Raw genomic sequence first — 27,247 nt, 5'->3', positions numbered from 1 at the left:
CGAAATTAGTGCTAGATCCACTTGCAACAATGAGAATTGTAACTTTCATCCTTAACTATGTAACGTATTATATTTTAGCAAGGGACCGACTCTGGTCTGGGACCAACTTGCCCAAGCATGGGAATTGGTGCATTTATGTCATTTGAACGTACATACTTTGTATAGTGTAGTGTAATTTATGTACCTTGAAGATACTATGCACTCCCATTGTTTATATTGTTGGTTGTTGTAACTTTGACATGCATCCAATGGACAGAGCGTCAGAGCTCACATGTCACTAGGATGAATATTTGGATACAAGGCTGTCGGCACTCTGGAAACAAATTTCCAAATGTAAAACCCTAATTATAAACTTAAGTACAATATTAAATGCGACTTTTTTTCACGGCTGTTGCTCCGTACACATTTGCCTGTTTTTTTAATGAACCAATGCCCAATTACTGCCACCGTTGCAAACTTCTGGGGCCATATTTATGGCAGATTAAAGTGGCATAGGAATGCATTTCGTACGTGAAATTGTTCAACTGCTCCATTGTACATGACAAAGAATGACTGCCAGTTAGGACAAGTGGGAATGTTTAAAAATACATTTGCCTATATTTAGGTACATCCCACTAGTCCTGCAACGCATGAATTGGAGGCCATCTAATCGTTTCCATACTCACTCTCATGAACTGTGCTATGGTGGAGTTACACAAAGTGCTCGCAACGCCAAGCAAAGACCCCACAAGACCAAAAAAGTAATGCACCAGAGTTTTATTATCATAGGTAAAGCAAAGCAACTGAAGATCAGAATCTCGTTTCCAATCCCTTTGAAGGAGTCGTGTGACGCCTCTTCGAAACAAACACAGCCACCGTGGCGCTTGCTGCGACAGCCATCACCAGCGCAGCCACTCCCAGACCAAGGACGGGCGCAGCACCTGTAAAACAACAATTGAGAGAAAGGGCTGGTGGGTAACCGCGGAGCCATAAAGCTAGGGTTTCCACGTGCCGGAGGTAGTGGGGGCATTTGACCTAACCAAGTATTTGGTCAAGGTGTGAAAGGCGTGCCGGTCAAATAGTCACTCGCCAAGGTTAGCCATTTCACACTGGTGGATGGGTTTAGTTCAGCATGTCACCACATCTTATGCTATTAAAAACAATCACAAATATCATATTAGGTCTGTCAAACAGCTCGTCATCTTAAAAACACATTTACATCGGACGACCATAGGACGTTTAAAGATGATCATGGCAATGTCTGTTGGGCATACCTTTTAGGGCACTGATGTAATATCCGTGTTATGTACCTTTTCAACTTGTTATTGGGGAAGGAGGTTGTAGTTGGATGCTATTGGCCCTTCAAAATGACTTCGGAAAAACAAATTGCTTCCTCACCAAATTGCAAAAAGTTCCATATACAGATTAAGTATTACAGACTGCCAATCCATGAGAGGTCAACCTTAAAGCGTCATTGCCTCATGGCGGTCCTGGTTTAGCCTTAATAAAATCTTCTGGTATGAAAAAGAGGTTTTACCCTTTCTGGCAACAAAACAGGTGTTAATATATTCATCCCAAATAATCTTTTTACAAGGAATTAAGTCTGCATTAACCACACGTACTTTCGGTGAACATGCTCCTTTTATATAGGTATCATCTTTGAAACGGATTGGTCTACACCAGAGACAACCTTCTTTATGGCCTAGTCTGAGTCAAACCAGAAAACGCCAAAAGGCAAACAGTACAACGACAATCCATGCATCAGAGCATTTATATCCCTGGGCGAGCAGATACATTCATGGAACCTTTTTGCCAGTATCAAAGTATGAGAAGTAGCTTTAAACCCCGAGACTGGAAAAAAGTGCCATGAAATAATCTGGTAGTTTTACCTTTGGTTGCAGATGTAGAAACCCGTGGCTGCTGCTGTTTTGCAGGGCTGCTTGGCTCGGCACCATCTGAGAAGGGCTTGGCAATCACGATGGGGCCCAGCATCACATCTTCCACTGCATACGACGATCCTGAGTGAGAGGACCACATTTGTAATTCGGCGAATGCTCAGGCTTAAGCCCATACACACCTGATGATTGCTTGTGTTGCAATCCAAACGTCATGAGAATGTGGGTTTTTTTCCTTCTTCTACACGACTTTACCAAAAACAACAAGAATATGAATCCCTACAGTCACAAAAGCTTTAAATCGAAATTATTTCTATTTAGTTTCCTTGGCACATTACTTATTTCAATCGCGATGCCTCCATTCCTGATTGCCACATACCTAACACCATTATTTAGGCAAGGCTTACCATAGTGAATGTCGCAGTTTGGCTTGACACTTTCCAAGAACGTAACTCCCTTGATATGCAAGGGTTTTCTGTACAAGACTAAATGGCTGAATACGACGGTTGTACTCACCAGTCACTGCTGCCACACCCCTGCGCCTTCTTCCACTGGGGCACGTGGACTCGCAGCAGCTGCACACCGAGTCCGAGCCATCAGCAGAGACCCACCTGCATTGCACACAAACGTCGTCTGTAGTTACACAGGCAATGCTCACTCGTATCCGTTCACATTTGAGAAGTGCCGATTGAGCACCCGTTCAGGGCAAGCAACGTACAGTGGTGTACCATTTGGCTAGCACCACGGTCAACCAGACCGATAGCGACAATACCACTCGATGGGAGCAGTGGCCAGGAATACAATTCTGGGCGGAGTTGTGTTTAACTGTATGACGGCACCGGACCTGTAGAGTCAGAGCCTTATAGGAAAGTACTGAAAGTATTTGTAGTATTAAGGGAAAGTCTGACCAGGACGACTTCCAATGTTGTTACATACCAGCCCTGGTGATCAGCTTGAAAAAAATTAATCTACGAAGGCGAGGCTCGGTTGATGCTCCCAATATTAGCCACGAGTGAGATTTGAACTCTGGCTACGAGGCTGAGATTTTTCAAAAGGAGCTCAAACGAATGACAGACGTCGTTTGCAGGTTGCTACACTTGTTGCTAAACTCAAGACAAGTGCAGGCTATGGCCAATAATCACCTGAATACATCTAAACAAGAGAAGACCTGTGGGACTGCACAGGAAATGTCGTAATACCAGTTGCAGCGAGAAACCAAAGTCAGGTCTCAGGGATATTAGTTAAGCACACAGGCATGCAATAATGTAGCCCACATGCAAGGCATGGATTGAGCTATTGGATGGAAGACACCGAAAAACAAATTGCTGGGCAATGCAAGGAAGTAGACCAACCTGTATGCAGCCGAGGGGCTGTAGGTGCAAGCTTTATTGACAGTCGTAGGAGATGTAGCAACATCTGCAACCTTCAGCTGGCAGAAGACGAAAACCTGGACCGAGAAGAGGAAGATAGTTATTACTCAACCACACCGCCTACCACGTGGCTAAAAGGTGGTTTCTGTAGAAGCCTGCATGACAGTAGATCACCTGATCGCCATTGTTGGTCAACGTCGCAAGGAAGCGGAAGGAATCCATGAAGAAGCGAAGGACGTTGTCACTTTGCCGGAGCAGGAAGCCAGAAGTAAGGTGAGAATCATACGAGACTTTGCCATCCACCAGACACCTGCACAGACACCGTAGATGTACGACACGTGACTTTACATAGGGCAGGCCAGCAAAAAGCCAGCGCTAGGAGATGTAGCACTCCTCTTCCACTGTATAATACAGCACAGAGGGTGCGCCAAGCCCACCTCTTAAGGGGCAAGGTGCTCCCCTCCCACTCGCAAACCAAATCAGTCACCAATGACGCACATTGACCACATCTCTCAGTAATGTACCGACAGACACCAAGTGATAAAAATCATTAACCATACACCTGGTCAGGCTTAACCATCGAGCAAGATTCAGCGGCATTCCAAGGTCAGGCTCTGTTATATACTCAAGCAGTGGAATGCCACCTTTAAGACAAGGAGCATAAACATTCATTAGGTGGCATTAAGAGAGAAATCTCACCCAGAGTTAGAAATTATCTGGTAGCTGAGGGGAGAGTTCCTGTCCGGAACCGGGGTTGCAAAGCAGCTGACCACGAAGATCCGGAGTGGAACGTGGTTCAGTGTCTGCACGCTCGCCTCGACATGCAGAGTCTGGCCCAGCTGGTATACGGTGGAAGGTCGCGCCACACTCCAGTCGTCTTCATAAAAGAAAAACACAATTAGACAACTTCAAAACACAATTGCCAAGGCCGAATGCAGACTAAAAGCGCAGCCAGGAAAGCGCTTGCTCACGCCACTGCTTGTGGAAGAAACCAAGATAAATCATGGGACCTCCTTTGCCAGTACCAAAATGAGAATAGGTTTCCCTTTTTTCTGGCAACAGGTGTTAAGATGTTAAAACAGCAAACTGAAACGTTTTACAAACGAATGATGTCTGCATTTACCACAAAATTTGTGGTCAGAATGCAAATAAAAAACTGATAATATATGCATCATCGTTGAAACTCATTTGGTGGATACCAGAGACAGCTTTCTTTCTGGTAGAGTCTTTTGTCGCGACAGAAAGCCGTCTGGTGTGGACCAATCAGTTTCAAAGACAACGCATATATCAGTTGTTTTGTTTGCATTCTGACCACAATTAGTGGTTAATGTAGACACGATTCCTCTTAAAAAAAGTTGCAGTTTGCCGTTTTAACATCTAAACAGCACAGTTTTGGTGCCAGAAAAAAAGGGGTTAACCTATTCGTGAACCTCAGATAAAGTTTAGGGACCTCGGGCATATATCTGGCCTATTCTTCAATACCAAGCACACATCTTGAAGGGTTTAAAGTCTAAATTGCCATCCTGGTAGTAGCCATGTGCATAATAGGCAATCAACGTCCTCACATCACCACTGACCGGTCATGAGCCTCAGCGTGAAGCTCAGCTGCTGTTGCATAACCTTGGCGCTGCTGAAGGGGATCCATGTGGGTTTGATGGCATTGCTGGACACGTTCCCCTTCCTGCAGTCAGGAAGAGATCAGGCACACATTCTCTACAAAGAGCAGAGGTGGGTGATGCTCAACTGCACCAATTTGTGACCAGATTATTATTGCAATGTCGTTAACATCTTACAACGAATAGACAAGCGAAGAGATACAGAACCATATTTTCAGAGTATATTTAACATCGCAACTTGCAAGACTTTTATCCGACGAGGACCAAATAAGAGTAAGTAGACGACTTGGGGGAATGGAGTATAATCAAGGGGACCGTGGTTCACGCAGTATGCAATGCATGCACCACTTCAGGCGTGGACACTTGCAAGGCTGGATGTTTGAGGCAGGCCACGACAGGCGTTTGATGTGAACCCATCAGTAAAGTTGCCACTAAAAACCCCCACGACAGACAAGCACAGGGAGACTTTCCATCGGTGGATTAACTCGCTGACATTGGCTTTATTACAATTCAGGCCTCGCAAAGCTAAATCACACGCAACGGCACGTAATTTTTAAAGACAGGGGTAGAATTGTAAACAGTTTAGCTGGACTTCAAAATTAAGGAAATGTCAACAAGAGACTGCTGGTGAACTCGCCTGGGATAGCGGCAAACGACCGGCACGGCGACGTAGTTTGTGCGGATAATGCCCGTGTTGGACGTGGGGCGGTAGTAGAGGTAGTTCTCGTAAGACAGCAGCTCTGCACTCATCTAATAAAGGGAAGAAGACGTGGGGTTTATATTACTTATTGCAATACTAGCGGCATAAATATAATAAATAAAAAAGCTCAAACGCCTTGGTGAAAGACCCAATGCAGCTGTTCCTTGGTTTAAATAATTTACCTCGCTCATGTCACCCATAAAAAACACCCACACAAACAATGGCAAATGCAGATTCCCAATGTATTATGGAAGAATAAAAGCACTCTAATGTACGACTGGTCAACCGGAACGGACCTTTACACAATAATGCAATGATCGATCTACAAATACCAAGGGGATTTCAAAGAGATACACCCCGCTGTTATTGAAGAAGTCAGGCTTGACTCGAATGCGGAATTGTAATTCTTCTGCACCTACACTCGGCAAAAACATAAAGCAGTTGGATTGCGCAGATTATGTTACAGCAGCCAGTTACCTGGAGGCTGCTGCCACAGCTTTCCAGTGCGTAGAGGAACGTCACCGTCCCAGCAAGGGCGTCGCTCCCAGTGACGGGGCAGGCTGGCACTCCCAGGGACAGGTCACTCGCCTGGGCCAGGTGACCCGTGCCGAACAGGTCCCTGCTCACGGTCAGCGTGAGCGTCGCCTCGTCACACACCACACTCACCGTGGCGGAGGTGGCCACTGCATCTGGCGGTGCCGCATGGGACGAAACGCGAGAGTTACCCAAACAGTGACACAGGTGGTCAGTGAAGCCGTAGAAAGTCTCAGAGGCTCGAGTCAATCATCCACACGGAGCTGCTAATACAAGAGTTCGAATTCCCCAGTAGCACCTCAATAAATGTATACACGCGTCACGACAGGTTAAGAATACGTTTTGGCAATCCACTACTGGATAAAGTCTCGCACATTGCGGTCGTCAGTTTGACCATACAGATCAGTACGGGCTGAATTAGGGCAAAGTCCCAAGTCTAGACACTTGTCGCAAATGTTAAAATTACCAGGACGCAAATTCGTGTTCAGGTATATAGAACAGTGAATTAACCACCACGCCACACTACCAAACCCATCGTTAGTACGTGTATATTATGGTGTTCACATTAGTAAACACGGCAGTTACATTACATGACAAATATACACGTTTGTAAAATAATATTGCGACCAAACGCCACTCACCAGAGGCAAGACATAACAACCCCAATACCGAAAACAAAGCCTTCGTGATCTCCATCGCAAGGACAACAAAAAAAAACCGAGACTTAGCACGGCACCAGCAGAGCCAACGCAGCTACTGTCCCGACTCGGGGCTTTTATCTGCGCGCGGCCTCATTCAGTTTCAGTAATGAGCCAATTAACTCCTCCTGCGGACGTGCCGCGTGATTGCGGTGCAGCTCCTATCCATGCACGTGCGCCGAGATCGAGCAAACCTCTACTGATGAGACAATGAGTGAGTGGATCTGCTCTGATAAAATCTCGCTGATTAGACAATGCGTGGGTGAATCTGATCCAATCTGGATCGGGATCGCTGAGGGCTCTCCATATAAAAGGGGTCCATGGCCTACGGGAAGCGACGCAGCCGATGATTTGTTTTACGATGGCGGCTCTGCGAGTTCTTCTGCTCCTGACCAGGTGAGGAGGCGGAGGGGCGTGCTGAGTGGTGTTCAGGGATGTGCCTCAACAGCTCTGGATAATGAAGTCTTGTGTACGTTTGTAAGAGAGGGCGTTTCCATATCGCTTTGGGTAACTGACCTGCATGGAGAAATGCATTGAGATAAAAATGTGGAGGTGCGGTCCCGAAATGTCTCGCTTGCCCCATTGTGGGTTGAAGGGGTTCCAAAGGTGGCTTTGCGTGGCGCTGTTCACACCAACGCCTTCGTGCACCGTGCTGGCCTTGAATATGTGCTCCCTAAAATCGCTACTGGCCACTTCATTTTTGTGGGGTGGGCGGGGCGGTGTTTGCCTCTTCTCCTCCTGCCTTCTCTCGTCTTGGCGGTCACGTGTCTCGTGCTCCCCGCAGCTTCCTCTGCCTGGGCTCCGTCCACGCGAGGCTTCGACAGTCGCTGGGACCGCGGACGCTGGGGGAGCCGAGTGGTAGGGGGCGCTGCTGCTGCTGTCGCCACATGACAACCACATCGCGCATTCTCTCACTACTGCTATCGTGTGCATGGACACCGCCATGCACAAGACTATAATGGCGGCGTCTCTCTGTGAACTGGAAAAGCGTTACCGGCGACACGAGTTGCCAACAACAGCGCTGCCTGGACGAGGTGGAGGGGGGGTGAATTTGTTGTGCGCCTGCCGCCGGAGCGGTCGCGTGACGCGACGTGATGGCGGCGGCTGGGCATAGGCCGGCACGTGGATAATTAATAATCCTCCAGCGCATGGAAAAGGGGGCGTTCGGGGACCTTAACTCTCCCTTGCACGTTCCTTTTTACGATAATAACGCTTTCGAAAAATATGGCTGGTGACTGATTGGCACGGCCCTTGCAACTTTACTTAAAATAGTGAATTGTATAACATTTGACTGCGCACGACCATACGTAACACTCACGTGGCAAAATCATCATGGCCTTGTTCCTTTCCATTGTAGTAACAACGAACTGTGCACTCGCGTTGATAATTTGCATAGCAGGCTCTTCCTTGGCAGCTTTCCACTACAATTTCAAGAGTAATGCAGGGGTCTACTACCAAAATATCACGTTTCAACCAGCGGCTTCGAAGCTGCAGGTTGACGATCCCTGGTGTGAGATTCATACTATCGAGTCGTACACGTGCCTTTTGACTTTGCGCCAAATAAGAGCAACACACAACACCTTGCACACTTGTGTGCACAGAAAAGTGAAGGGACTGATGTGCGCCCACCCAGCAACCGTCGCGGGCTGTTTTTTAATTGCTCCGTAAGGTGTAGTTGATGTTGACGTTTCAACTTCTGAACTGCCTCCCCCAGGTCTGCTGAAGCAATGCATCTCCTCCACCCTGGGTTTTTCTGTGGGATGGAGCAGCTCTTCTCGCAGTGACTACCGTGTCTTTGTACGGAGTGAGTCCACGAGCTTTCACTTAAATCGTGATGACGTAATTGACCATCTTGATCCATTGTATGATTGACTCTATGATGCTTCTCAAGGATACTATCAAATTGATTCGGGGCTGAGATTCTCTGGCCAGTTGTTTGGTCCCAACTGCTTCAATTTCTCTTATTTGGTGTCGATTTTAGGTTTTTTGATTAATGCTGTGTTGTGGAATGTAATTCGCATGAACGATGGAACATTTAATCTGGGATTCAAAGCATGCTAATGTATTGGCGTCGGGGTTCATTTCAACTAGTCTAATACATCAGACTATGACGAGAATCGGAACGTATTCTTCCATAAGATAATTGCATGTTTACTAGACGAGTGAATCCCTTCGTCTTGGTTCTTTCGGTAAAGTCACGTAGAAGAAAAATAATAAAAATAAAACATAATAAAATAATTCTCACTGGTTCGGCCACAACGCAAGCAGCCGTTTTCATGTGGAGAACAGGTCTGTCAAGTAGACGGAGTGAATAGCACGCCCCAGGCTTGGAGCGACTATTTATGCTGGGATGGAGGGGCGAAGAGCGCCTTGACAAAATAATTTCCATATCAAGAGGAATTTGGCATATTTATGGGAAATGCATACATGCGATTGGTACTACTTGTGATGCGTAGGAGGATTGGCGAGGGGTTTAAAGTCAGTATGCCCATGCATTATGCAGGATTAGCAGGATCAAAGGGAGGGAGTAAGATTAGAATTAATAAAGGAAGGAATGTTAATAATATGGCGCCGCAGCAACTAATATGCTTTTAGACTGTGAATCCCTTATAAATCGATACACCTCCCCCTTGCTTGCCTGCACAATGGGCTCTCCCTTTCATTGGACCATTTCATGCAAGGTGGTACCTTCTGTTATAAACTGAACCTGGTGACTCCTGTCAGACTCTGGTTCTCTACTCGCATCGTCTGCATTTCCCACAGGAGTCCTCCGTTGACGACTTGGGAAATCTTGTCGCTGAATCTGACACGCAGCCTTATTTACTAGCAACTATTAGACGAGGTCGTTGTGCCGGTTTGGGAGTACCGTAACTCCAACGGTGTATTGAGGATCCTGTGTCCTAGAAACGTTCCGGGTACTGTGGAGATTTCCTATTCGCGTTCACACTGACACCATACTTTGTTGTTCTCTTTGCAGTCACGCTGCACACATGAACTTGTGGTGCGCAATCCAGATGCATGTTTTTCTAACTTTGTTCTTGATGTCTCCAGCGGTGCGGAATGAGGCCGTGGATGTGGAGTCTGTGCAGGGGGAGTGCGGCTTCTCCATCGCGAGGGACGGTGCTGCGCTCCACTTCACCGCTGCTGGTGATGCCTGCCACGTGCGCGTGGAGGTGAACACGAGGAGACCGTTGACTTGCGTCGATGCTAGTTCCCGCTGGGACTGCTGTGGTAGTAGTAAAATTGATGTTTCGCAATCCATAACCGATCGGCCATCACGTGCCCACCGATGTTGTCTGGCCAGAATCGAATTTGATTGTCTTTTCTGGTATTTTCCCCTCTACGTTTGCTTAGCTCGTGCCTTTATTTTTAAAGTTCAAAGTTTTTTTTTTAGCTCATGCCGTCCACTCTGGAATTTGTTTTCAGATGGTTTGCATTGATTTTTCAATTTATTCCTACAATATGTTATTTCGATCATCTCTAGGTAGTAGCGACTTTGTTTCTAGTTTATACAGCAGCTCCTTCTCTTGACTGGTATCCCTGGACAATCGATGCAATGCTCATTCCATATATCTTATCAAGGTCTTGCCATCTTTGTCTTTTCAGATTTACCTTGGTTTGCACTTTCCATTTGTGATCTTATTCATTGTAGTTTGCCATGTCGCTACATTACTCTTTAAGCCAATACTAAGTATCCTTTCTTGCCCATGGCTTTGCCTCATTGCATTGCTTTTTTGTCTTTAGTCTCCGCTTCGTCAGTCTTATCTCCAGCATAATTGTTCTCCTCCTGTGCTTAACGGTAAAGGATTTGCCATCTAGACGTCCATGTCACCAAGTGGCCACCTTGATAAAGGCATTGTGTGAGTTTTAACTCTTACATCACCAAAATTACACGACAAAACAAGCTTTCAGTTTGTGTATTTCACGCCTGCTAATGGATGCAGCATTCGCGATACTATTCAATGCAAAGAAGGGACTCGGAGCAGTTTGATGCTTGGTATAGAATCAACGGCACTATATTGCTACAGACCAACGTAGATGTAAGAGAATATTGCACACGGGGCTTACTTGGACATGTATGATCTACAACAGCAAAATGTAAGTGGCAGACCTAACCAACATACGAGCTTTGTGCCAGAAATATGTGCACTACTTGAGGTTGCTTGCAGAAGACATAAGTCTTGTGAAGGGTGGTAATTTGTGAGTGCTATGTTTGTGGGAAGAGTAATGGCGGTTTTGTGGCAAGCTGAATATGGAAACTGTATTACAAACGGAGCAGCGCAGCATCCGTTTGTACAATAACAAGGGTTAACCTGGGAAGGTGATTTTGGACCCAGGAATGCACCCCCCCCCCCCCCCCCCCCCCACGTGTGGTCTACCTGCCTTAATTTGGGTGCTAGGTGGTGGCGGGTTTCCCATTTGACAGTTTTACTTGTCATTAGCCTGGCCTCGCCCAACAATGTCGAATGCACTAAATCTACTGATTTGTTTAAGCCTTCATGGATCACTGGCCCCGAGTCCGATGTTGAGGGCTGCTTGCTGATTTCATCAGGATGGCAGGAGGAAGATCCAGGTGGAGCTGCAGGAGATGCGGCAGGGGCTGAATGGACTCGTCTGGGCTTTCACCATCGACTGCCCTGAAAACCTAAGATCGGCGAGAGCTGGCGGTGAGTACCTTTGACTTGACTCTGCTAATCGGACCCACAGACTGCACTACCTCTGACTTGGTGCTCTAGAATGGGTCTGCTGGGTCAACAGCTGCCTTTTTTGTTTCGACCTAGATCATCTCTCCTGGTGCTTTTGCAATAATGCGCTTGCATTTCCTGCAAATGCGTTTCATGCCCTTGGCTTTTATTGGACAAACTTGCAGCTTGAATCCTTTTCCGATGCACTTTCCCCCAATGGCTGATTGCAATAGTTGCACCATATTAACGCATTTTCCTAAAACACTGCTGGTTGGTGCTGCCCTGGGTCTTTAGGATTCATTTGACCATGCTTCACCACGCTGCTCCTTGTTGGCCGAGGTTGAGTGGCACTAACCTTCAATGCAACAAATTGTTCTGCACTGCCAGAGCCTTTAACAGCCAGTGAGCAACGTGTTTGCCCATCTTTGCTGTACACTCAACCCTGCTCCGCTTCTGAGATTGCGTGCATTGCCCGGGTGATTTGGTCATGTGCCAAGTAACACGCCTTAACATACATGACACGTGGCTCAAACGATGCCGTTTTATTTTAAGTACGTATGGGGTTTTGTACGATGACCTGTTGTGCTCCTGCTGCTGTTAGAGATCGCCACGTGCTCTGGTCAGAGCAGGAACTTCCCATGCAACTCTGTGCAGAGTGTCCCGAGCGCGGACATCTGTGCACAGAGTGGCTGCTGCTACGACCCCACTCTACGCCGCTGCTTCTACAGTGAAGCTGGTACGTAGCTGACTCAAAACAGAGGTTCCATAATTCACTACCTAAACTAGGCTCTTGCTTTGAGGTTCTATGTTGGCACAGTAGCATCCTGCTGTGCTGGTTCCCTGAACTTGTTCTGTCACCGAACTCTCCATTACCCTCCTGCCATGCGCCACCCAGTGTGCACCACAGATGGGCGCTTTGTGGTGCCCGTGTCTCGGAACCTAACGTCTCCGCCGCTGGACCTGAGCACCGTGCACCTGACTGCCGGTAGCGGTGCGCAGTGCAGCCCCGTGCTGGTGTCTGCAGACCTTGCAGTCTTTGACGTACCCATGGCAGCGTGTGGTGCCACTGTGCAGGTACTGGGCTCCTGGACTCTGCTTTGCCCTGCCCACATCCTGATGGTTGTTGTTTGACCTTGTTGAAGTGCTGCATCAGGACCCTTCCTGATGCACAACTCCTTGATGTGCAGAGAACAATCATGCACGAGTTGCTAATGAACAACAGGGTCACTTTATGATTGAGCTTCAAATGAATCGAGTGCCAAAGCAGAATTTAGGGGGATTCTAATATATAATTTGTAGCAAATTGTGAGCAATTTGGACTCCTGGCCAGTACCACTTGTCATTCTTCTGCTTGATCACTCAATAGCATTATCGTTTTGTGTGAACTACTGTTTGGTGTGTCCAGTGGAGTGGGCAGGAGCTCGTGTACGAGTTAATGTTGGTCTCCGAGCGGGAGCTCTGCGTCGATGGAAGCGTCGCCATTACCAAGTCGTCCACATACAAGTAAGCACTGCAAGTGCTGTGCTCGTGAAGGTCAAGCATGAGTCTTGCAGAGGAGACCAACCCCCATCAATGGCCACTGTCCCTGCGACATTAAATATTTGCAGCATATCCCTGCAGAACCGTGAGCAATCTGTGCTTCCATATTCAACGGTTTACTTATTAAATTGGGACATTCGACACACAAGGGCGACTTTTCCTCGTCACAGGATCTTTAACATCTTGAAGTAGTAGGAATATGGTTTATGGCTAATTTAAACACGGTTTCAACCAAAGTGGTCACTTCACTGGTACGTCTGCAAAGCACCCTGTCTGCTGTGTGGCTCCTGCAATCTCTTGCTGCCGTGAGGGCGTTGTGCATGACCTTTTGATGGGTGGTGTTTGTTTACCAGGATGGTTCTTCAATGCCGCTTCCTTGGAAGTGGAGACCTGCAGCTTGGAGTGCAGGTGAGCACTCTCCCACCGCCACCTCCAGCCACGGCCACGGGGCCCCTCTCCCTGCTGCTCCAGGTCTTCACTGGTGAGTGCTGCTCTCTCCGACACCCTGTGCAGCTCTGAGGTGGACAAATGCCACCTTGAACACGGGTTGTGATGTCGCTCTACCCAGGGAAGACTTGGGTCTATATTAGCTCTGACTCGAAGCCAGCTGAAGTCATTATTTTAGCCATTGCTCGGCTAGGAGCTCGACCCTGGTTTAATTTCCACTGATTGCAGGTTGCATGCGATTTTTGAACACATCTGCAGCATTAATCGGCATGGCTGCTAGACTTGAACTGCAAACCCCTGCAACAAACGGATAACGTGCTAGGCTGTGCTGCCAGTGTTGTGAACCTGCCAACAGAATTCATAATTAGCCATAAGGGAACTAGAACGACTTGCACATTCTCCATGGTACGACGTGTAACTTCAAATGCTAATTTCTGCTGAGGTTTTGAATCTAGCAGCTATTGGCTTGAAATCATGTTGGTGTGGGGCCGATATTGAACGGGATGACAATGCCCCGATCAATCAAAACGGTCTCCTTGAGGGCATTGTTTACAGGAAAATTGGACTGGCTTTCTTAGCCTCATTTTTCAGATCACAATTGCTTGAACGAATGGTTGTCAATAGCTTCATTGGTTACCAATTAGCACCAAAATGGGACTAGAGCTTGGCCAACTGTTAGCAACCGATTCCCACCCCTCCGTGTGAAACCGTGCCCCTTACAGCATCTAGACATTTAGAGATGCCGTTGTATGTAGGTGAGGGTCACAGAATTTTATTCTAAAAATACAAATAAAATATAAACCACGATGTTTATGCCAGGAACATGTTGAGATGTGCACTAGTTAAATTCAAAAGTAATGCGCACGTTTTAGGGCTTTGCCTTGTCCAATGTGCTCTAAACAGGTCCTTTACACCACTAATCCACATGCCTTGTGAACCATGTCTGCACGCTGCCAGACAACTCGTACACCACGCCGTACCAGCCCTGGCAGTACCCGCTGGTAACGCTTCTGGGAACGCCGCTCTACGTGCAGGCGTCACTGCTGCACCGCTCTGACCCCACGCTGGTGCTCTTCCTGAAGGACTGCTGGGCCACGCCCACGGCAGATGCCACCGACCCCACGCAGTGGAAGCTTGTGGTGGATGGGTGAGGCTGGGTGGGGTAGTGCTCTCTCACTGCCACAGCAGGGCCTGCAGAGGCAACCTGGTTTGAGGCATTGGTTGTCTCTTGTTCTTCTCCCACGTAAGCAGAGTTGTGCTAATTACGTCCCCATGCAATGACAACGGCTCGTGGAATGGTGACTATCAAGTACTGGCGTCGAAGCAAGATTGCAGTGCCATCCCCAAATGTCGATGACCACTGCTCCTTGGGTTCTGGATGTTAACACAGCCACCCTCTGCCTCCCAGAGCTAGTGGTTTGTACAAGGCCCGACTACATGCAGTGATGGTTGCATTGCACAGATGCACTACACATTGGCATTTGGGCTGCCTTGCTCGTCGTGAACGTGTCTTGACTAAAGCTGACCTTCATCCTTGCGTGCAGATTTAAATAAAGATGCGTGCATTCAATCTGCTTTGAATTGAGGGTAAACGGCACTTTTTCCTGTGCAGCTGCCCCGTGCAGTCTCCTTGTTGCAGTGTGTTCTTCCCTGGTGTTGCTGACCTGCCACTGCCTTCTCACTACAAGCGTCTGGCACTCCAGGCCTTCGCCTTCATGAACTCTGACCGCAGCACCACCCGTGACCTCGTGAGTGCCCGATTCTTTCCACCCATTAAAAACCAGGTTACCATGGAGGGATGACGTGTACAACTGGGAGGGCAAAAGGACTACCTAAAAACATGGGAACCTTTACCTACCGGAGCGATGCATTCTGTCTGCCACAGGTTTACCTGCACTGTTCTATCGTGGTGTGCGACAGCTCCAGCCCCAACTTCCTCACCGAGTGCAATCGGCAGTGTGGACAGACGAGGCGCTACAGTGAGCAGCACCACCGCGACCTATTGACTATTGTGCTTGCTTACCCAAAGCCTCGCAAAGTAACGATTTGTCAAGAGGACGAAGGGGTTTTAATGTTACTATGTTATCGTTTATATTTAGAGTGCATTTGCTGTGACCTTTGCGGACTGGTTTCACGACCCGTGGCATGCCATAATTACCTACTCGTTTGATTTTCTGGGGAACTTGACCTGCAGCATATGATGTCCTTTCGTATGGGCCAGTTGTCATCAACCGATTTCTGTTCTTGTTCCAGAGCGCAGCGGCATCTCTGACGCTTCCAGCGTGGTAGGAAAGCACGTGGTGTCGCTGCAGGGCCCCGTGCTCTTTGAAGAAGCTCCTGTTAACGACGCTGCTCTGCTGTTGCTGGAGACTCCCTCTTCGTCGTGGGCCTCGGCTGGGACTCTGTCCATTCTCCTCGTCATTGCCACAGCCGTCATTGCGCTCCTGTCTGCTGCCATTGCCTGTCAGGAGGCGCAGGAGCCGTGCTGTGGCGCTCGACGGAAGTAGCTATTGATGACTACTTGTGATTGCTGGAACTTGCATGTCTTGCTGACCATTGTCAAAAATAAAATTCTTAAATTCGCTACTGCTGTTCTGACCTTTCACGAGGATTGTATGTGTGCATATTATGTAGGCAGTGTTAGTGCTGCATTTGGCCACGTTTCTTCCCCAAGGCAAGTCCCTCGCGAGCAGCAACGTGTACCAAGGTTTGGGCCTTTGGCTTAAACCAAGAGCACCTTGCCATGCTTAAAGAATCAATCCAGGTTTCTTTTATTTTTGACCTAATGAATCCTTTTACCCAAACACGCAAATGTGGACATTATGTTCCAGAGACACTTCTTTCCGTCACACTAACAAACTATTTCAAAGGAACATCAAGAATGTGGGGCAAGGGAGGAGAAACGGAATACTGCTAAATTTAACTAGCTTTAAGTAAAGGTTGGGTTGACCTTGGTTGTAGCATTACAAAGCATCTGTCTGCATTGCCAAAAGTGCTCTACCCCTGGAAAAGACAACCACAACGCTAATGGAGGCTTGACTAGACATTCTTTGTGGCCTTGTGCACAAGTGGCTTGTTGCTTCAGATCCCTGGGTTCTGAAGCAGTGACGCATCCGTCTATGCATGGGGGTGAATGCTGGAGAAACTCTGCCTCCTCGGTTCGTCAACGTTAACTCCTTGGGCATGACCCCCCCCCCCCCCCCCCCCCCCCCCAGTTTAATCACATTTTCCTATTACATCGAATAAGGAATAACAATTTAAATTTTAATGAAACATTGTATTTAAAGAAGTAAATTTATGCAAATTATATTACATGGCTCACTCAGTCACTGTTGTAGACTGGTTGACAGTCTACAAAAGATTAATTTTTCTTGCTTTTCACTGTCGCAAACTGGTCAATCACGTAATCAAAATCTTTTTTTTCCAATGTTTCACTTTCAACGCTAAGAAGAGCAAGATCGCTGAGACGATCTTGTCCCATTTGAAGCACGCAAATACTACAAGTTTCAATTTGCTGAACGACCACTCACAGCTTGCAATTGAAACTGCTATTGTCAATAAAATTTGCAGTGAAATTCGCAAATTCGGAAATGTCGTCACTATAAAACTAAAGATCCAAAAGTTTCTGGTAGAACTTATTTCCGGTTACTGAGCAGCATTCTGCAATCTCCAATCTCTGAAAAGTTCGTGGGCCATTGTCGGTGTCATAAAAATTTCCAAAATCTACAATTTCGGCGAATTGCATTGACATCTGTGTCGGATAGAAGAGTTTTGACGTCCAGCAGAAATCCATATTTTGTGTTCAGGTCTTTTAGTCGTAAAAACCGTGTGACATCTGAAGTCGATAAAGTACGCTCTTCATAACGCGCACAATTTCTTCTGCTGAAAGTCCTGCATCTCTTGCCAGTTCTTCTGGCATCTTCTGTCCACATCTATCCCCCAGGCTGTGCATCTTGTTTTGGCATTTTCTACAGCAACTTGGCTCAAAACATCACGAAGCTTGACAAATTCATGCTCCAAAGATTCAAGATCAGTTGCTGCTTCCTTGAAGCTCATAGTAGGATCCTGTTGTATCTATGCCCCGTTTTCCAAAAATTCCTGTAAGCGCTTCTGAACACGATACATTTTTCCAAGAATGACATTCTAGAAATGTAATAAAACTATGAAGTTAAAATTTAATGCGCATGCCTATAACTGTTCTGCATCGCTTCTGGTTTCAGGCGTCATAGTTACGTCCTCCGATAATTTGTCGAGCAGCCCTACGAGTTCATCCAGTCCTTCATAGATAGCTTTAACAGCTTCTGATCGTGCACTCCAGCATGTTTCAGACTCCCGCTTTACTGTGATGGGCACAGCTTTTTTAACTCTTCCCAACGAATTGTTGAACGAGAGAAAAACAAATATATACTTTCAACTGTTCCAAAAAATGTGACGAAATGTGGATCCTGTTTAGCTGAGTGTACTCCTGCTAAGTTTAAGCTGTGGTTGTCACAGTTGACAAACAATGCTCTGTGATTTTTGTCACATATTCGTTGTTGAAGGCCGGATATATGCCCAGTCATCACAGCAGCATTGTCATAACATTGTGCCTGACAGTCGGCTAGAGGTATGTTGTCAGATTTCAGTCTTTCGACGATGACTCTTTCTAGGTTTGCTGCATCTTTTGCATGTATATCGATATAACCTAAAAAATAATATTTGATAGTTTTTTAGTTTTAAAATCCACATCCACAAATCTTATGACCTGAGAAAGCTGTTCCCGATGTCCTAGATCAGGAGTTGAGTCAAGTAAGATACTGTAGTACTTGTTTTTCCTGATATCATTCAACAATTGGTTAATTGTTTTTTTACCCTTCTATCTGGCAACAAAACTGACACCTTTTTACAAGGAGTCATGTTTGCATAGACCGCAATACCTGCAGTCATAATACAAACAAAAGAACTAGCTAAATAAACAAATAAACGTCGACGTTTCGGACGCAACACAAGCGTCCGTCATCAGGTGGGACAACCACAGAAAAAAACAGTTGCTAAAGTAGGCAAAAGAGCTGGTAGTAACAGGGGGTTATATAGATGAGGGAGGGAGGGGGGTGTAGCCAAGATAAAGAGGGTGGGGGGGGGAAGGAAGCAAAAATGACATTAATGGCAGATAACCTGAGGAACTGGGAGCGGTAAATGACCTGCGCTGCAAGCTCGACATTCAACGGCAAATTTCCGAATGATGGGAATGAGCAGGGCTGGGTGTAAGAGACTGTAGATGCGGATATTAAGGCAAACCATAAAGCAGTTAAGGTTTTACCTGGTTAATAACATCCTTCCAATGATTGCTCAATTTGTATCCATCTTCTCAGATGAAGTTACGTCTATGTTTTATATATCTGGATGACGTCATGTGTGTGTGTAGACCCACGTGGTAGTGACGCTCCCGGCATAGTGCCGTCACACGTGTGAGTGTGTACACAGTAGTAATAATACAATCATTACATCACCCTCCCCCATGTAAAAAAACAGCCATCCCGGCTGTGACAATACAGAAAAAACAGTCTCCAACAACAACATCAATAAATAACCAGCGACGATAATAATTACCGCGAGAATATATGTACACACCCGAGAGGGGGGGAAGGGTAAAACGTATGGAGCGAGGGGAACCAACAATAAACACATGTTCACCGAGAAGAACTGGTCAACCCACTTTTCCCTCAGCACAGCCCATCCATGTGAAATTGTATGCACGGACCGACATGTTAATGTGACTGTTCGACAACGGTGTAAGCAATCAACAAGGCGTCAGAGTCATGCACAGCGGCCAGTCTTTCGAAGGAGTTCGCGTGGCCGAGCCCTCAGGGGAGGCAAGCACGCTCTCCCTGGAGGTCCCGGGGGAACTTGAAAAAGGCCCAAAGAGGGCACGGCCCCTCCCCAGGAGTTGGGCAACAGGATGAGCAGGAAGTGATGTACGGGCGCTCCACTCCCCCCTTCAAGTCCACATCCGGTCAGCACAACCGGCGACTCCAAGGGCGGCAGGTGCAGGAATCCTGTGACGAGAAGAAACCACCTGAGGCACAGCACCACAAGCCTGCGCCTCAGCTCGTCGGACATGACAGCCACCCGGGCCCAGGGAAGTGGAGATGATCGTATTCCGCCCAGCGGAAGAAAGAAAAACTAAAATACATAGATTTGGACGCGTTGGATGCACAACCAACACCGGTAATCAAACCAAAATCACACAACCACCCCATGGATGGCAGGGTCTCACACCGCTCTGCTACCGTTCCACCCCACAGGTGGCAATAGGGCGAAGACCGAAAGTCTAACACCCACCTACACACATTGCTTAACATTCCGGACGTCTCCCTATGTCCCAGGTCGAGAAGTCGCACTTCAGGGTCGACCCATGTGCTGGCTGAAGGAAGTCACGCTTCAAGGTCGAGCCAGTATGCTGCATCCAAAGGTACAACGTTGGATGTTGTACAACATCCCGGGTCAAGGAAGTCATGCTTCCAGGCTGACCCATGTACTGGGCAAAAAAGTCTCACTTCAGGGTTGCCCCAGTATCTACATTTTTTGTGAAAATATGTGAAATCGACATGGCACAAAAAAAATGCCTGCTCTTGTCCAGAAATAGTTCACACGTGCAACCCAAATATCTCTGAGGCCACCTGTGTATGTTCAAAATGGCGGCCACATGCACAACCCGCGTCCCCACGGCTTCCCGCGCACACCCAAAATGGTGGCCCGGCGCATGAACATCGCTGTGGTTATCTGCGTGTGCACAAAATGGCTGCCCCAATGCACGAACATCTGCGCGGTTTCCCGCGCGCGTAAAAAAAAATGGCGGCCCAACGCGCAACCATCACCGCGGCTCCCGCGAGCGCACAAAATGGCGGCCGTATGCTCAAACCGCATCTCCGTGGTTTCCCGCACTTGCGTCCCAGCAGCCCTCACTGAGGACCACCACAGACATTACGTGTCACCCGTTAGCACCCCCCACCTTTCCGACGTGGCGTCTCCATCCTAAAACCGTGCACGTCGGCCATATCGGGGGAAATTTCAATGTTACCACCCCACCGCCTTTCCGACGTGTGTCACAACCAGTTTCACGCGTCAGCCGTATCGGGGGGGAATTTTAAAGCGTGTCTCTCACCAGGCTCGCATTTCAGCGTTCGGCTGTACACAATCGAGCTGGGAGGACACATCGGTCACTCTCTCCAAGACTCGCATTGCAGCAATCGGCTGTACACAATCGAGCGGAGAGAGCGATGCCATCTGGCGGCAATCCACAGCGCAACGCACTCCTGAACCACACAGAACCCAAGGGGCACCCTCGAACCCATCAGCGAGTTCGAACCACACCGGTCATGTCATTCAAAAATCCTACACAACCGCAACCATGGGATTTCCACGGGGCTTCGGCACCCAACTCAAGAAACACGCAACACTCAGTCATCCCACACACAATCGCAATTTCACAACATCACATCCATAGAAAAAGATGGCGATTGCTCCTCTTGTGGGTGGGCTAGCACTTTTGGCGTTAGTGCCACTTCATGTGGCTGTGGATGCCAATGCGACAGCCGCACACTATGCTTGCAGATCGGACACGTGTGTTGGGTCTCGGATGGCGTTATTCCAGCTGTGCGTTGGTGTCTCTGGGTGCATCTTTCGCATCTCCACTGTGAGATGGCGTCTTTCATGTGCTAAACTCGTGTGGCACAGGTGGACCACCAGGTTGAGGGAGTTGTGTGCAAGGCTTGTGATGGCAGCAAGGAGCATGTTGAATATCACTGGAGCCAGAACAGAGCCTTGCTTGACCCCGACCTCCACGTTGAAGAGCTCTGATTGAAGTCCACCAAGCACCACTCTGGCATGCATTCCTTCATGGAACTGTTTTAGAATTCTTTGACACTTGGGAAGTACCCCAAGTTTGAGCTGCTGCCAGAGTATCTCGCGGTTGATGGTGTCGGATGCTTTGAGGTCGATAAAAGCTATTAAGAGGTCTTTGTTTTGATCCCGGCATTTTTCCTGCAGTTGCTGTGGCACAAAGATCATGTCGGTGGTGCTTCTGCCTTTCCTGAAGCCCCACTGGGATTCTGGGAGGATGTTTTCAGATTTCTGCTCTGCGAGCCAGTAGTGCATTATCCTGGCAAGGACCTTCCCTTCGTCAGAAATAAGTGAGATACCTCTGCTGTTGCCGCAAGCCTCTTTGTCACACTTCTTCTTGTAGATAGCTACAATATTCACGTCCTTCCATTCCTGTGGACAGCCAGATGGACTTGATGAGAAGTTGCAAGCAGTGAAAGAGGAGGTATCCCCCTTGCTTCAGCATCTCAGCTTGGAGGCCGTTGGGTCCAGCACTTTCATTGTTTTTCAGGCCTTTGACTGCCTGGTCGACCTCAGAAAATTATGGTGGAGTGTCGAGTTCATGAATGGGCGGGATATCAGACCGTGTCTCGAGGATGAGCGGGTCTGTAGGGTTGATGTGGTTGAAGATATTATAAAAGTGCTCTGCCCATCTCTCCAAGATCTTTTGGTGGTCCTTGAAAAGCGTGTTGCCATGAGAAGACCTGACCGGGGTGATGGCTTGTTTTGGTGGCCATAGAGGGCTTTGACGGCATCATAAAAAAACTCTTGGGTGTTGTTTGCGTCTGCGAGGCGGTTTTGGATCTCATCTGCGTGTTTGGACCCACCAGGTGTCCTCCATGGCATGGAGAGCACACTGGGACTCTGCTTTGGCCTTGGAGAGGGAGCATTGGAGAGTGGCAAAGTCTCGGTCGGAAAAGACGTTTTTGTGGGCTTGGCATTTCATCTGTAGTAGTGTGTGGATGTTGGCAGCGTTCTGCTCAAATCAGTCATAGTGATGCTTTTTGGTGTACCCAGTCTGATTCGGAGGCCGCCTCTAGGATGAATGTGTGCAACTCAGTCCATGTGTTGTTTGGGTCGAGGGAGTTTGGGGGGAGGTTTTTTTGTGACAACTGGATGTTTGAGAGCATTGCCGTTCCGTCTCTTATTTGGGGCCTTCCTTGGATGGCGTGGACGGATCTCAATGCGGAATTTGGCTCTGATTATATGGTGATCAGTCCAATATTCCACTCCACTCATGGCTCGGGTTACTAGCACCTCCTTGTGGTCGCACTGACGGATGATGATGTAATCTAGCAAGTGCCAGTGTTTAGAGCGGGAGTGTTGAAACGAGTTCTTGTGTTTGTGCTTAAACCGGAACAGGTTGTTCTTTGGAGCATAGGGAGAGTCGCCGCAGCCCATTGCTATTATGCTCACCCAGCCCATGTCGGCCTAGTACACGGTCACAAATCTGGTGTTCAGAGCCCACCCTGGCATTTAAGTCTCCCATGAGGAGTAGCTTGTCGGTACGCAATGTGTTTTTAATGGCAGTGACGAGAGCTTTATTGAAAGCCTCCTTGGCATCATTGTCTGCATCCAGTATAGGCCCATGAGCACCGATGAGTTTTGCAGAGTGCCCCCCGGCCAAGGGAATGCGCCACATCATCAGAAGCTCAATAATACCAACAGGGAATTCAGCGACACATTAAATGATTGAGGTTTGCACAGCAAAACCCACATCTTGGAGGCGGCGAGCATCTTCTGGATCACCCTTCCAGAAGAAGGCGTAGCCCTCACAAACTTCTGCCTCTGTGAGAGAGTCTTCTCCATGTAAGAGGGTTTCACTAAGCGCTACGATGTCGATGTTGTATTCTCTGAATTCATGGGCCACGAGGACTGTCCTTCAGTGCGGTCTGTCGCTTTTTATTTTTCAGAGTCAAGGAGGGTGCGGACGTTCCATGAAGCATCGTTAAGAGGTAAACAAGTCTTGGATTTCCTTGAGTTTTCGACACTGAATGGGATGCTCCGGTGGTAACGGCTAATCACCCGGAGTGAGTGGAAGAGATAATTCTAGATTTGAAGTTTTCGTGACTGCAAGGATCCATACTCTTTGGTTCTTTTGGTAAAGTCACGTAGGAACCAAAAAACAAATAAGCAAATAAGTAAATACAAATATGCACAAAGAAATAGCTAAATAAATAAAAAAACATCGACGTTTCGGACGCAACACAGGCGTCCGTCATCAGGTGGGACAACCACAGAAAAAAACTGTTGCTAAAGTAGGCAAAAGAGGCTGGGTGTAAGAGACTGTAGATGCGGATATTAAGGCACACCATAAAGCAGTTAAGGTTTTACCTGGTTAATAACATCCTTCCAATGATATCTCAATTTGTATCCATCTTCTCGGATGAAGTTATGTCTATGTTTATATATCTGGATGACGTCCTGTGTGTGTGTAGACCCACGTGGTAGTGACGCTCCCGGCATAGTGACGTCACACGTGTGAGTGTGTACACAGTAGTAATAATACAATCATTACATCACCCTCCCCCATGTAAAAAAACAGCCATCCTGGCTGTGACAATACAGAAAAAACAGTCTCCAACAACAACATCAATAAATAACCGGCGACGATAATAATTACCGCGAGAACATATGTACACACACCGAGGGGGGGGAAGGGTAAAACGTATGGAACGAGGGGAACCAACAACAACACATGTTCATCGAGAAGAACTGGTCAACCCACTTTTCCCTCAGCACAGCCCATCCATGTGAAATTGTATGCACGGACCGACATGTCAATGTGACTGTTCGACAACGGTGTGGGGCAATCAACAAGGCGTCAGAGTCATGCACAGCGGCCAGTCTTTCGAAGGAGTTCGCGTGGCCGAGCCCTCAGGTGAGGCAAGCATGCTCTCCCTGGAGGTCCTGGGGGAACTTGAAAAAGGCCCAAAGAGGGCACGGCCCCTCCCCAGGAGTTGGGCAACAGGATGAGCAGGAGTGATGTACGGGCGCTCCACTCCCCCCTTTAAGTCCACATCCGGTCACAACCAGCGAATCCAAGGGCGGCAGGTGCAGGAATCCTGTGACGAGAAGAAACCACCTCCTGAGGCACAGCACCACAAGCCTGCGCCTCAGCTCGTCGGACACGACAGCCACCCGGGCCCAGGGAAGTGGAGATGATCGTATTCTGCCCGGCGGAAGAAAGAAAAACAAAAATACATAGATTTCGACGCATTGGATGCACAACCAACACTGGTAATCAAACCAAAATCACACAACCATCCCATGGATGGCAGGTTATCACACCGCTCTGCTACCGTTCCACCCCACAGGTGGCAATAGGGCTAAGACCAAAAGTCTAACACCCACCTACACACACCGCTTAACATTCCGCACGTCTCCCTACGTTCCAGGTCGAGAAGTCGCACTTCAGGGTCGACCCATGTGCTGGCTCCAGGAAGTCATGCTTCAAGGTCGAGCCAGTATGCTGCACCCAAAGGTACAACGTTGGATGTTGTACAACATCCCGGGTCAAGGAAGTCATGCTTCCAGGCTGACCCATGTATATGGGCAAAAAAGTCTCGCTTCAGGGTTGCCCCAGTATCTACATTTTTTGTGAAAATATGTGAAATCGACATGGCAAAAAAAAAATTGCCTGCTCTTGCCCAGAAATAGTTCACACGTGCAACCGAAACATCTTCGAGGCCACCCGTGTACATACAAAATGGCGGCCACATGCGCAACCCGCGTCCCCACGGCTTCCCGCGCACGCCCAAAATGGCGGCCCAGTGTTTTCCGCGCGTAGGCCTCGACGTAGGCCCCGACGTAGGCCTCAACGTAGGCCCTGACGTAGGCCTCGAAGTAGGCCTAGGCCTCGACGTAGGCCTCGACGTAGGCCTCGACGTAGGCCTCGAAGTAGGCCTGGGCTGGGGGGGTGGTAGCCAGGCTGGCTACCACACTAACTAACTACGACATTAACTACCACATTAACTACCACATTAACTACCACATTAACTACAACAATAACCACAACACCAACTACCACACTAACCACAACAACCACACTGACAATCACCGCACTACCACACCAACCACCACACTACTACATTAACTCCCACACTAACTCCCAGACTAACTACCACACCAACCACAACACCACCACACTAACTACCACACTAACACCACACTAACTACCACACTAACGAATACACTAACACACACTAACTACTACACTAACTACCACACTAACAAGCAGCACTCTTCTCTACACTTGCCAGCCACACAGCACCCGCTCTGTAACCCCCCTGCACCCGCCAATCTCAATTTAAATTAAAATCTCAATTTCCCAATCTCAATTTAAACACACACTCACAAGCTCACTCACACGCTGCTCACTCACACGCCGCCATCTTACACAGGTTTAGTAACTATAGTAGCATTTACCGACTATAGTAGTAACTGTACATTTCAAAGGGGGGAGGGGGGTGGGAAGAGGACATCAGTGGGGGCAACAGGCGAGGTGCAAAGCACCAAAATGCCTTCCAAACGAGCTAAAACGTGTTTTCTTAGCCCGTGCTGCAAAAGTAGTTGTGCAGTCCCGCTCATCTCCCCATGCACGCTGTCCAGGATTATCCTCAGCCTGTGCTTTTGCAACAGTAACGGTGCATTCTAGATCATGGATAAAGAATCATACAACAACAAAATCCTGGACTTACTTAATGGTGGGAGTTACTCCAAAATTAAAAGCGATCCTACTAACAGCCTAACGACAAAAACCAACAAGATCATCACGAGTTCGACTTCCCTAATCGAACCAACCAAACGTCCCTCTCTAAAACCCTCGGCGGCTAGACCTCCCAGACTCTATGGTCTTCCCAAGATCCATAAAGAAGGCACCCCGCTACGACCCATCGTGTCAACGATCAAATCCTCTACCTACAAACTAGTCCGTTTTCTATCAGATACTCTGCTTCCCTTCACAGGCAAGACCTCTTCGGTAGTACTCAACTCAACCCAATTAGTCTCTATGGTCAAGGACATGGTACTATCTCCTGATGACATCCTCGTCAGCTTTGATGTAGTATCTCTGTTTACCAAAGTTCCAGTGCCTGACACCCTAACAATAATTGAGAACTTGGTCCAACATGGACTGAATTCGGATGTACCTGCGCTGGTTAGGCATTGCCTCACCAACACTTATTTTACCTGGAATGGCACCTTCTACAACAGAATGAGGGTAGCACTATGGGTTCCCCCTTGTCACCAGTTATAGCCAACATGTGCATGGAAAAGTTTGAATCAGACGCCATCCAGACATCCACCCTGCGTCCTTCTCTGTGGAAGAGGTATGTGGATGACACTTTCGTCATTTGGCCACATGGCCTCCCAGCATTGAACCACTTCTTGGACCACATCAATTCCAGACACCCATCCATCAGATTCACCATGGAAGTGGAGAAAGATGGCAAACTACCATTCTTAGATATTCTGTTTGAGAGGAGACCTGACGGATCCTTGGGACATTCTGTCTACAGGAAAGCCACCCACACAGATTCCTACTTGAAACCGGATTCCCACCACCACCCATCTCAAAAGAATTATCTCATCAAAACGCTATACCACAGAGCTCATGGCATTTCTGACCAACACCACCTGGCCAGTGAATTAAGACATGTACATCGGGCCCTCAGGATGAATGAATACTCTGAATGCACCATCCGCCAAGCTGTTTCTCCCACCATACAGAAACAGCCACTTGAAACTCTGATCTAAACTATCACGTTACCATACATAGCAGGCGTGACCAAAAAGATCTCCAAAATTCTAAACAAACATAAGATCCAAGTCAGATTCAGTACAGTACATAAAATCCGTGATCTAATTCCATCTGTGAAGGATGTCATCCCTGACTTGCAATACCCTGGAGTCTATAAACTGAG

The 27,247-nt window shown here is 47.8% G+C and overlaps 2 protein-coding genes across 2 annotated transcripts; one reads left to right on the top strand and one right to left on the bottom strand.

Moving 5' to 3' along the window:
- Positions 1-768: 768 nt before the first annotated feature.
- Positions 769-6,790, bottom strand: LOC133360540 (zona pellucida sperm-binding protein 3-like). Its single transcript, XM_061579327.1, has 10 exons — positions 6,736-6,790; positions 6,038-6,249; positions 5,494-5,610; positions 4,822-4,921; positions 3,944-4,121; positions 3,419-3,554; positions 3,227-3,321; positions 2,391-2,485; positions 1,869-1,997; positions 769-920 (listed from the first exon to the last, which is right to left on the bottom strand). The coding sequence occupies exons 1-10, from the start codon at positions 6,788-6,790 to the stop codon at positions 790-792; spliced, it is 1,248 nt and encodes a 415-aa protein (XP_061435311.1). The 3' UTR covers positions 769-789.
- A 775-nt stretch (positions 6,791-7,565) lies between these two features.
- Positions 7,566-15,977, top strand: LOC133360696 (zona pellucida sperm-binding protein 4-like; the record flags this gene model as incomplete). The annotated part of the gene is given in 13 exon segments (XM_061579486.1): positions 7,566-7,650; positions 8,507-8,596; positions 9,844-9,965; positions 11,345-11,459; positions 12,079-12,213; positions 12,373-12,551; positions 12,883-12,980; positions 13,370-13,497; positions 14,421-14,610; positions 15,076-15,211; positions 15,349-15,442; positions 15,717-15,925; positions 15,927-15,977. Coding segments are annotated over 13 exon segments (1,632 nt in total), but the record flags the coding sequence as incomplete, so codon positions are not given.
- Between the last annotated feature and the right edge of the window lie 11,270 nt (positions 15,978-27,247).

This window comes from Lethenteron reissneri, chromosome 69 (genome assembly GCF_015708825.2).
Source record: "Lethenteron reissneri isolate LAM-NWPU_2019-01 chromosome 69, ASM1570882v1, whole genome shotgun sequence".
Taxonomy (NCBI): Eukaryota; Metazoa; Chordata; class Hyperoartia; order Petromyzontiformes; family Petromyzontidae; genus Lethenteron; species Lethenteron reissneri.
The sequence above is the reverse complement of the archived record's forward strand: the minus strand, read 5'-3'. Positions and strand labels throughout refer to the sequence as shown.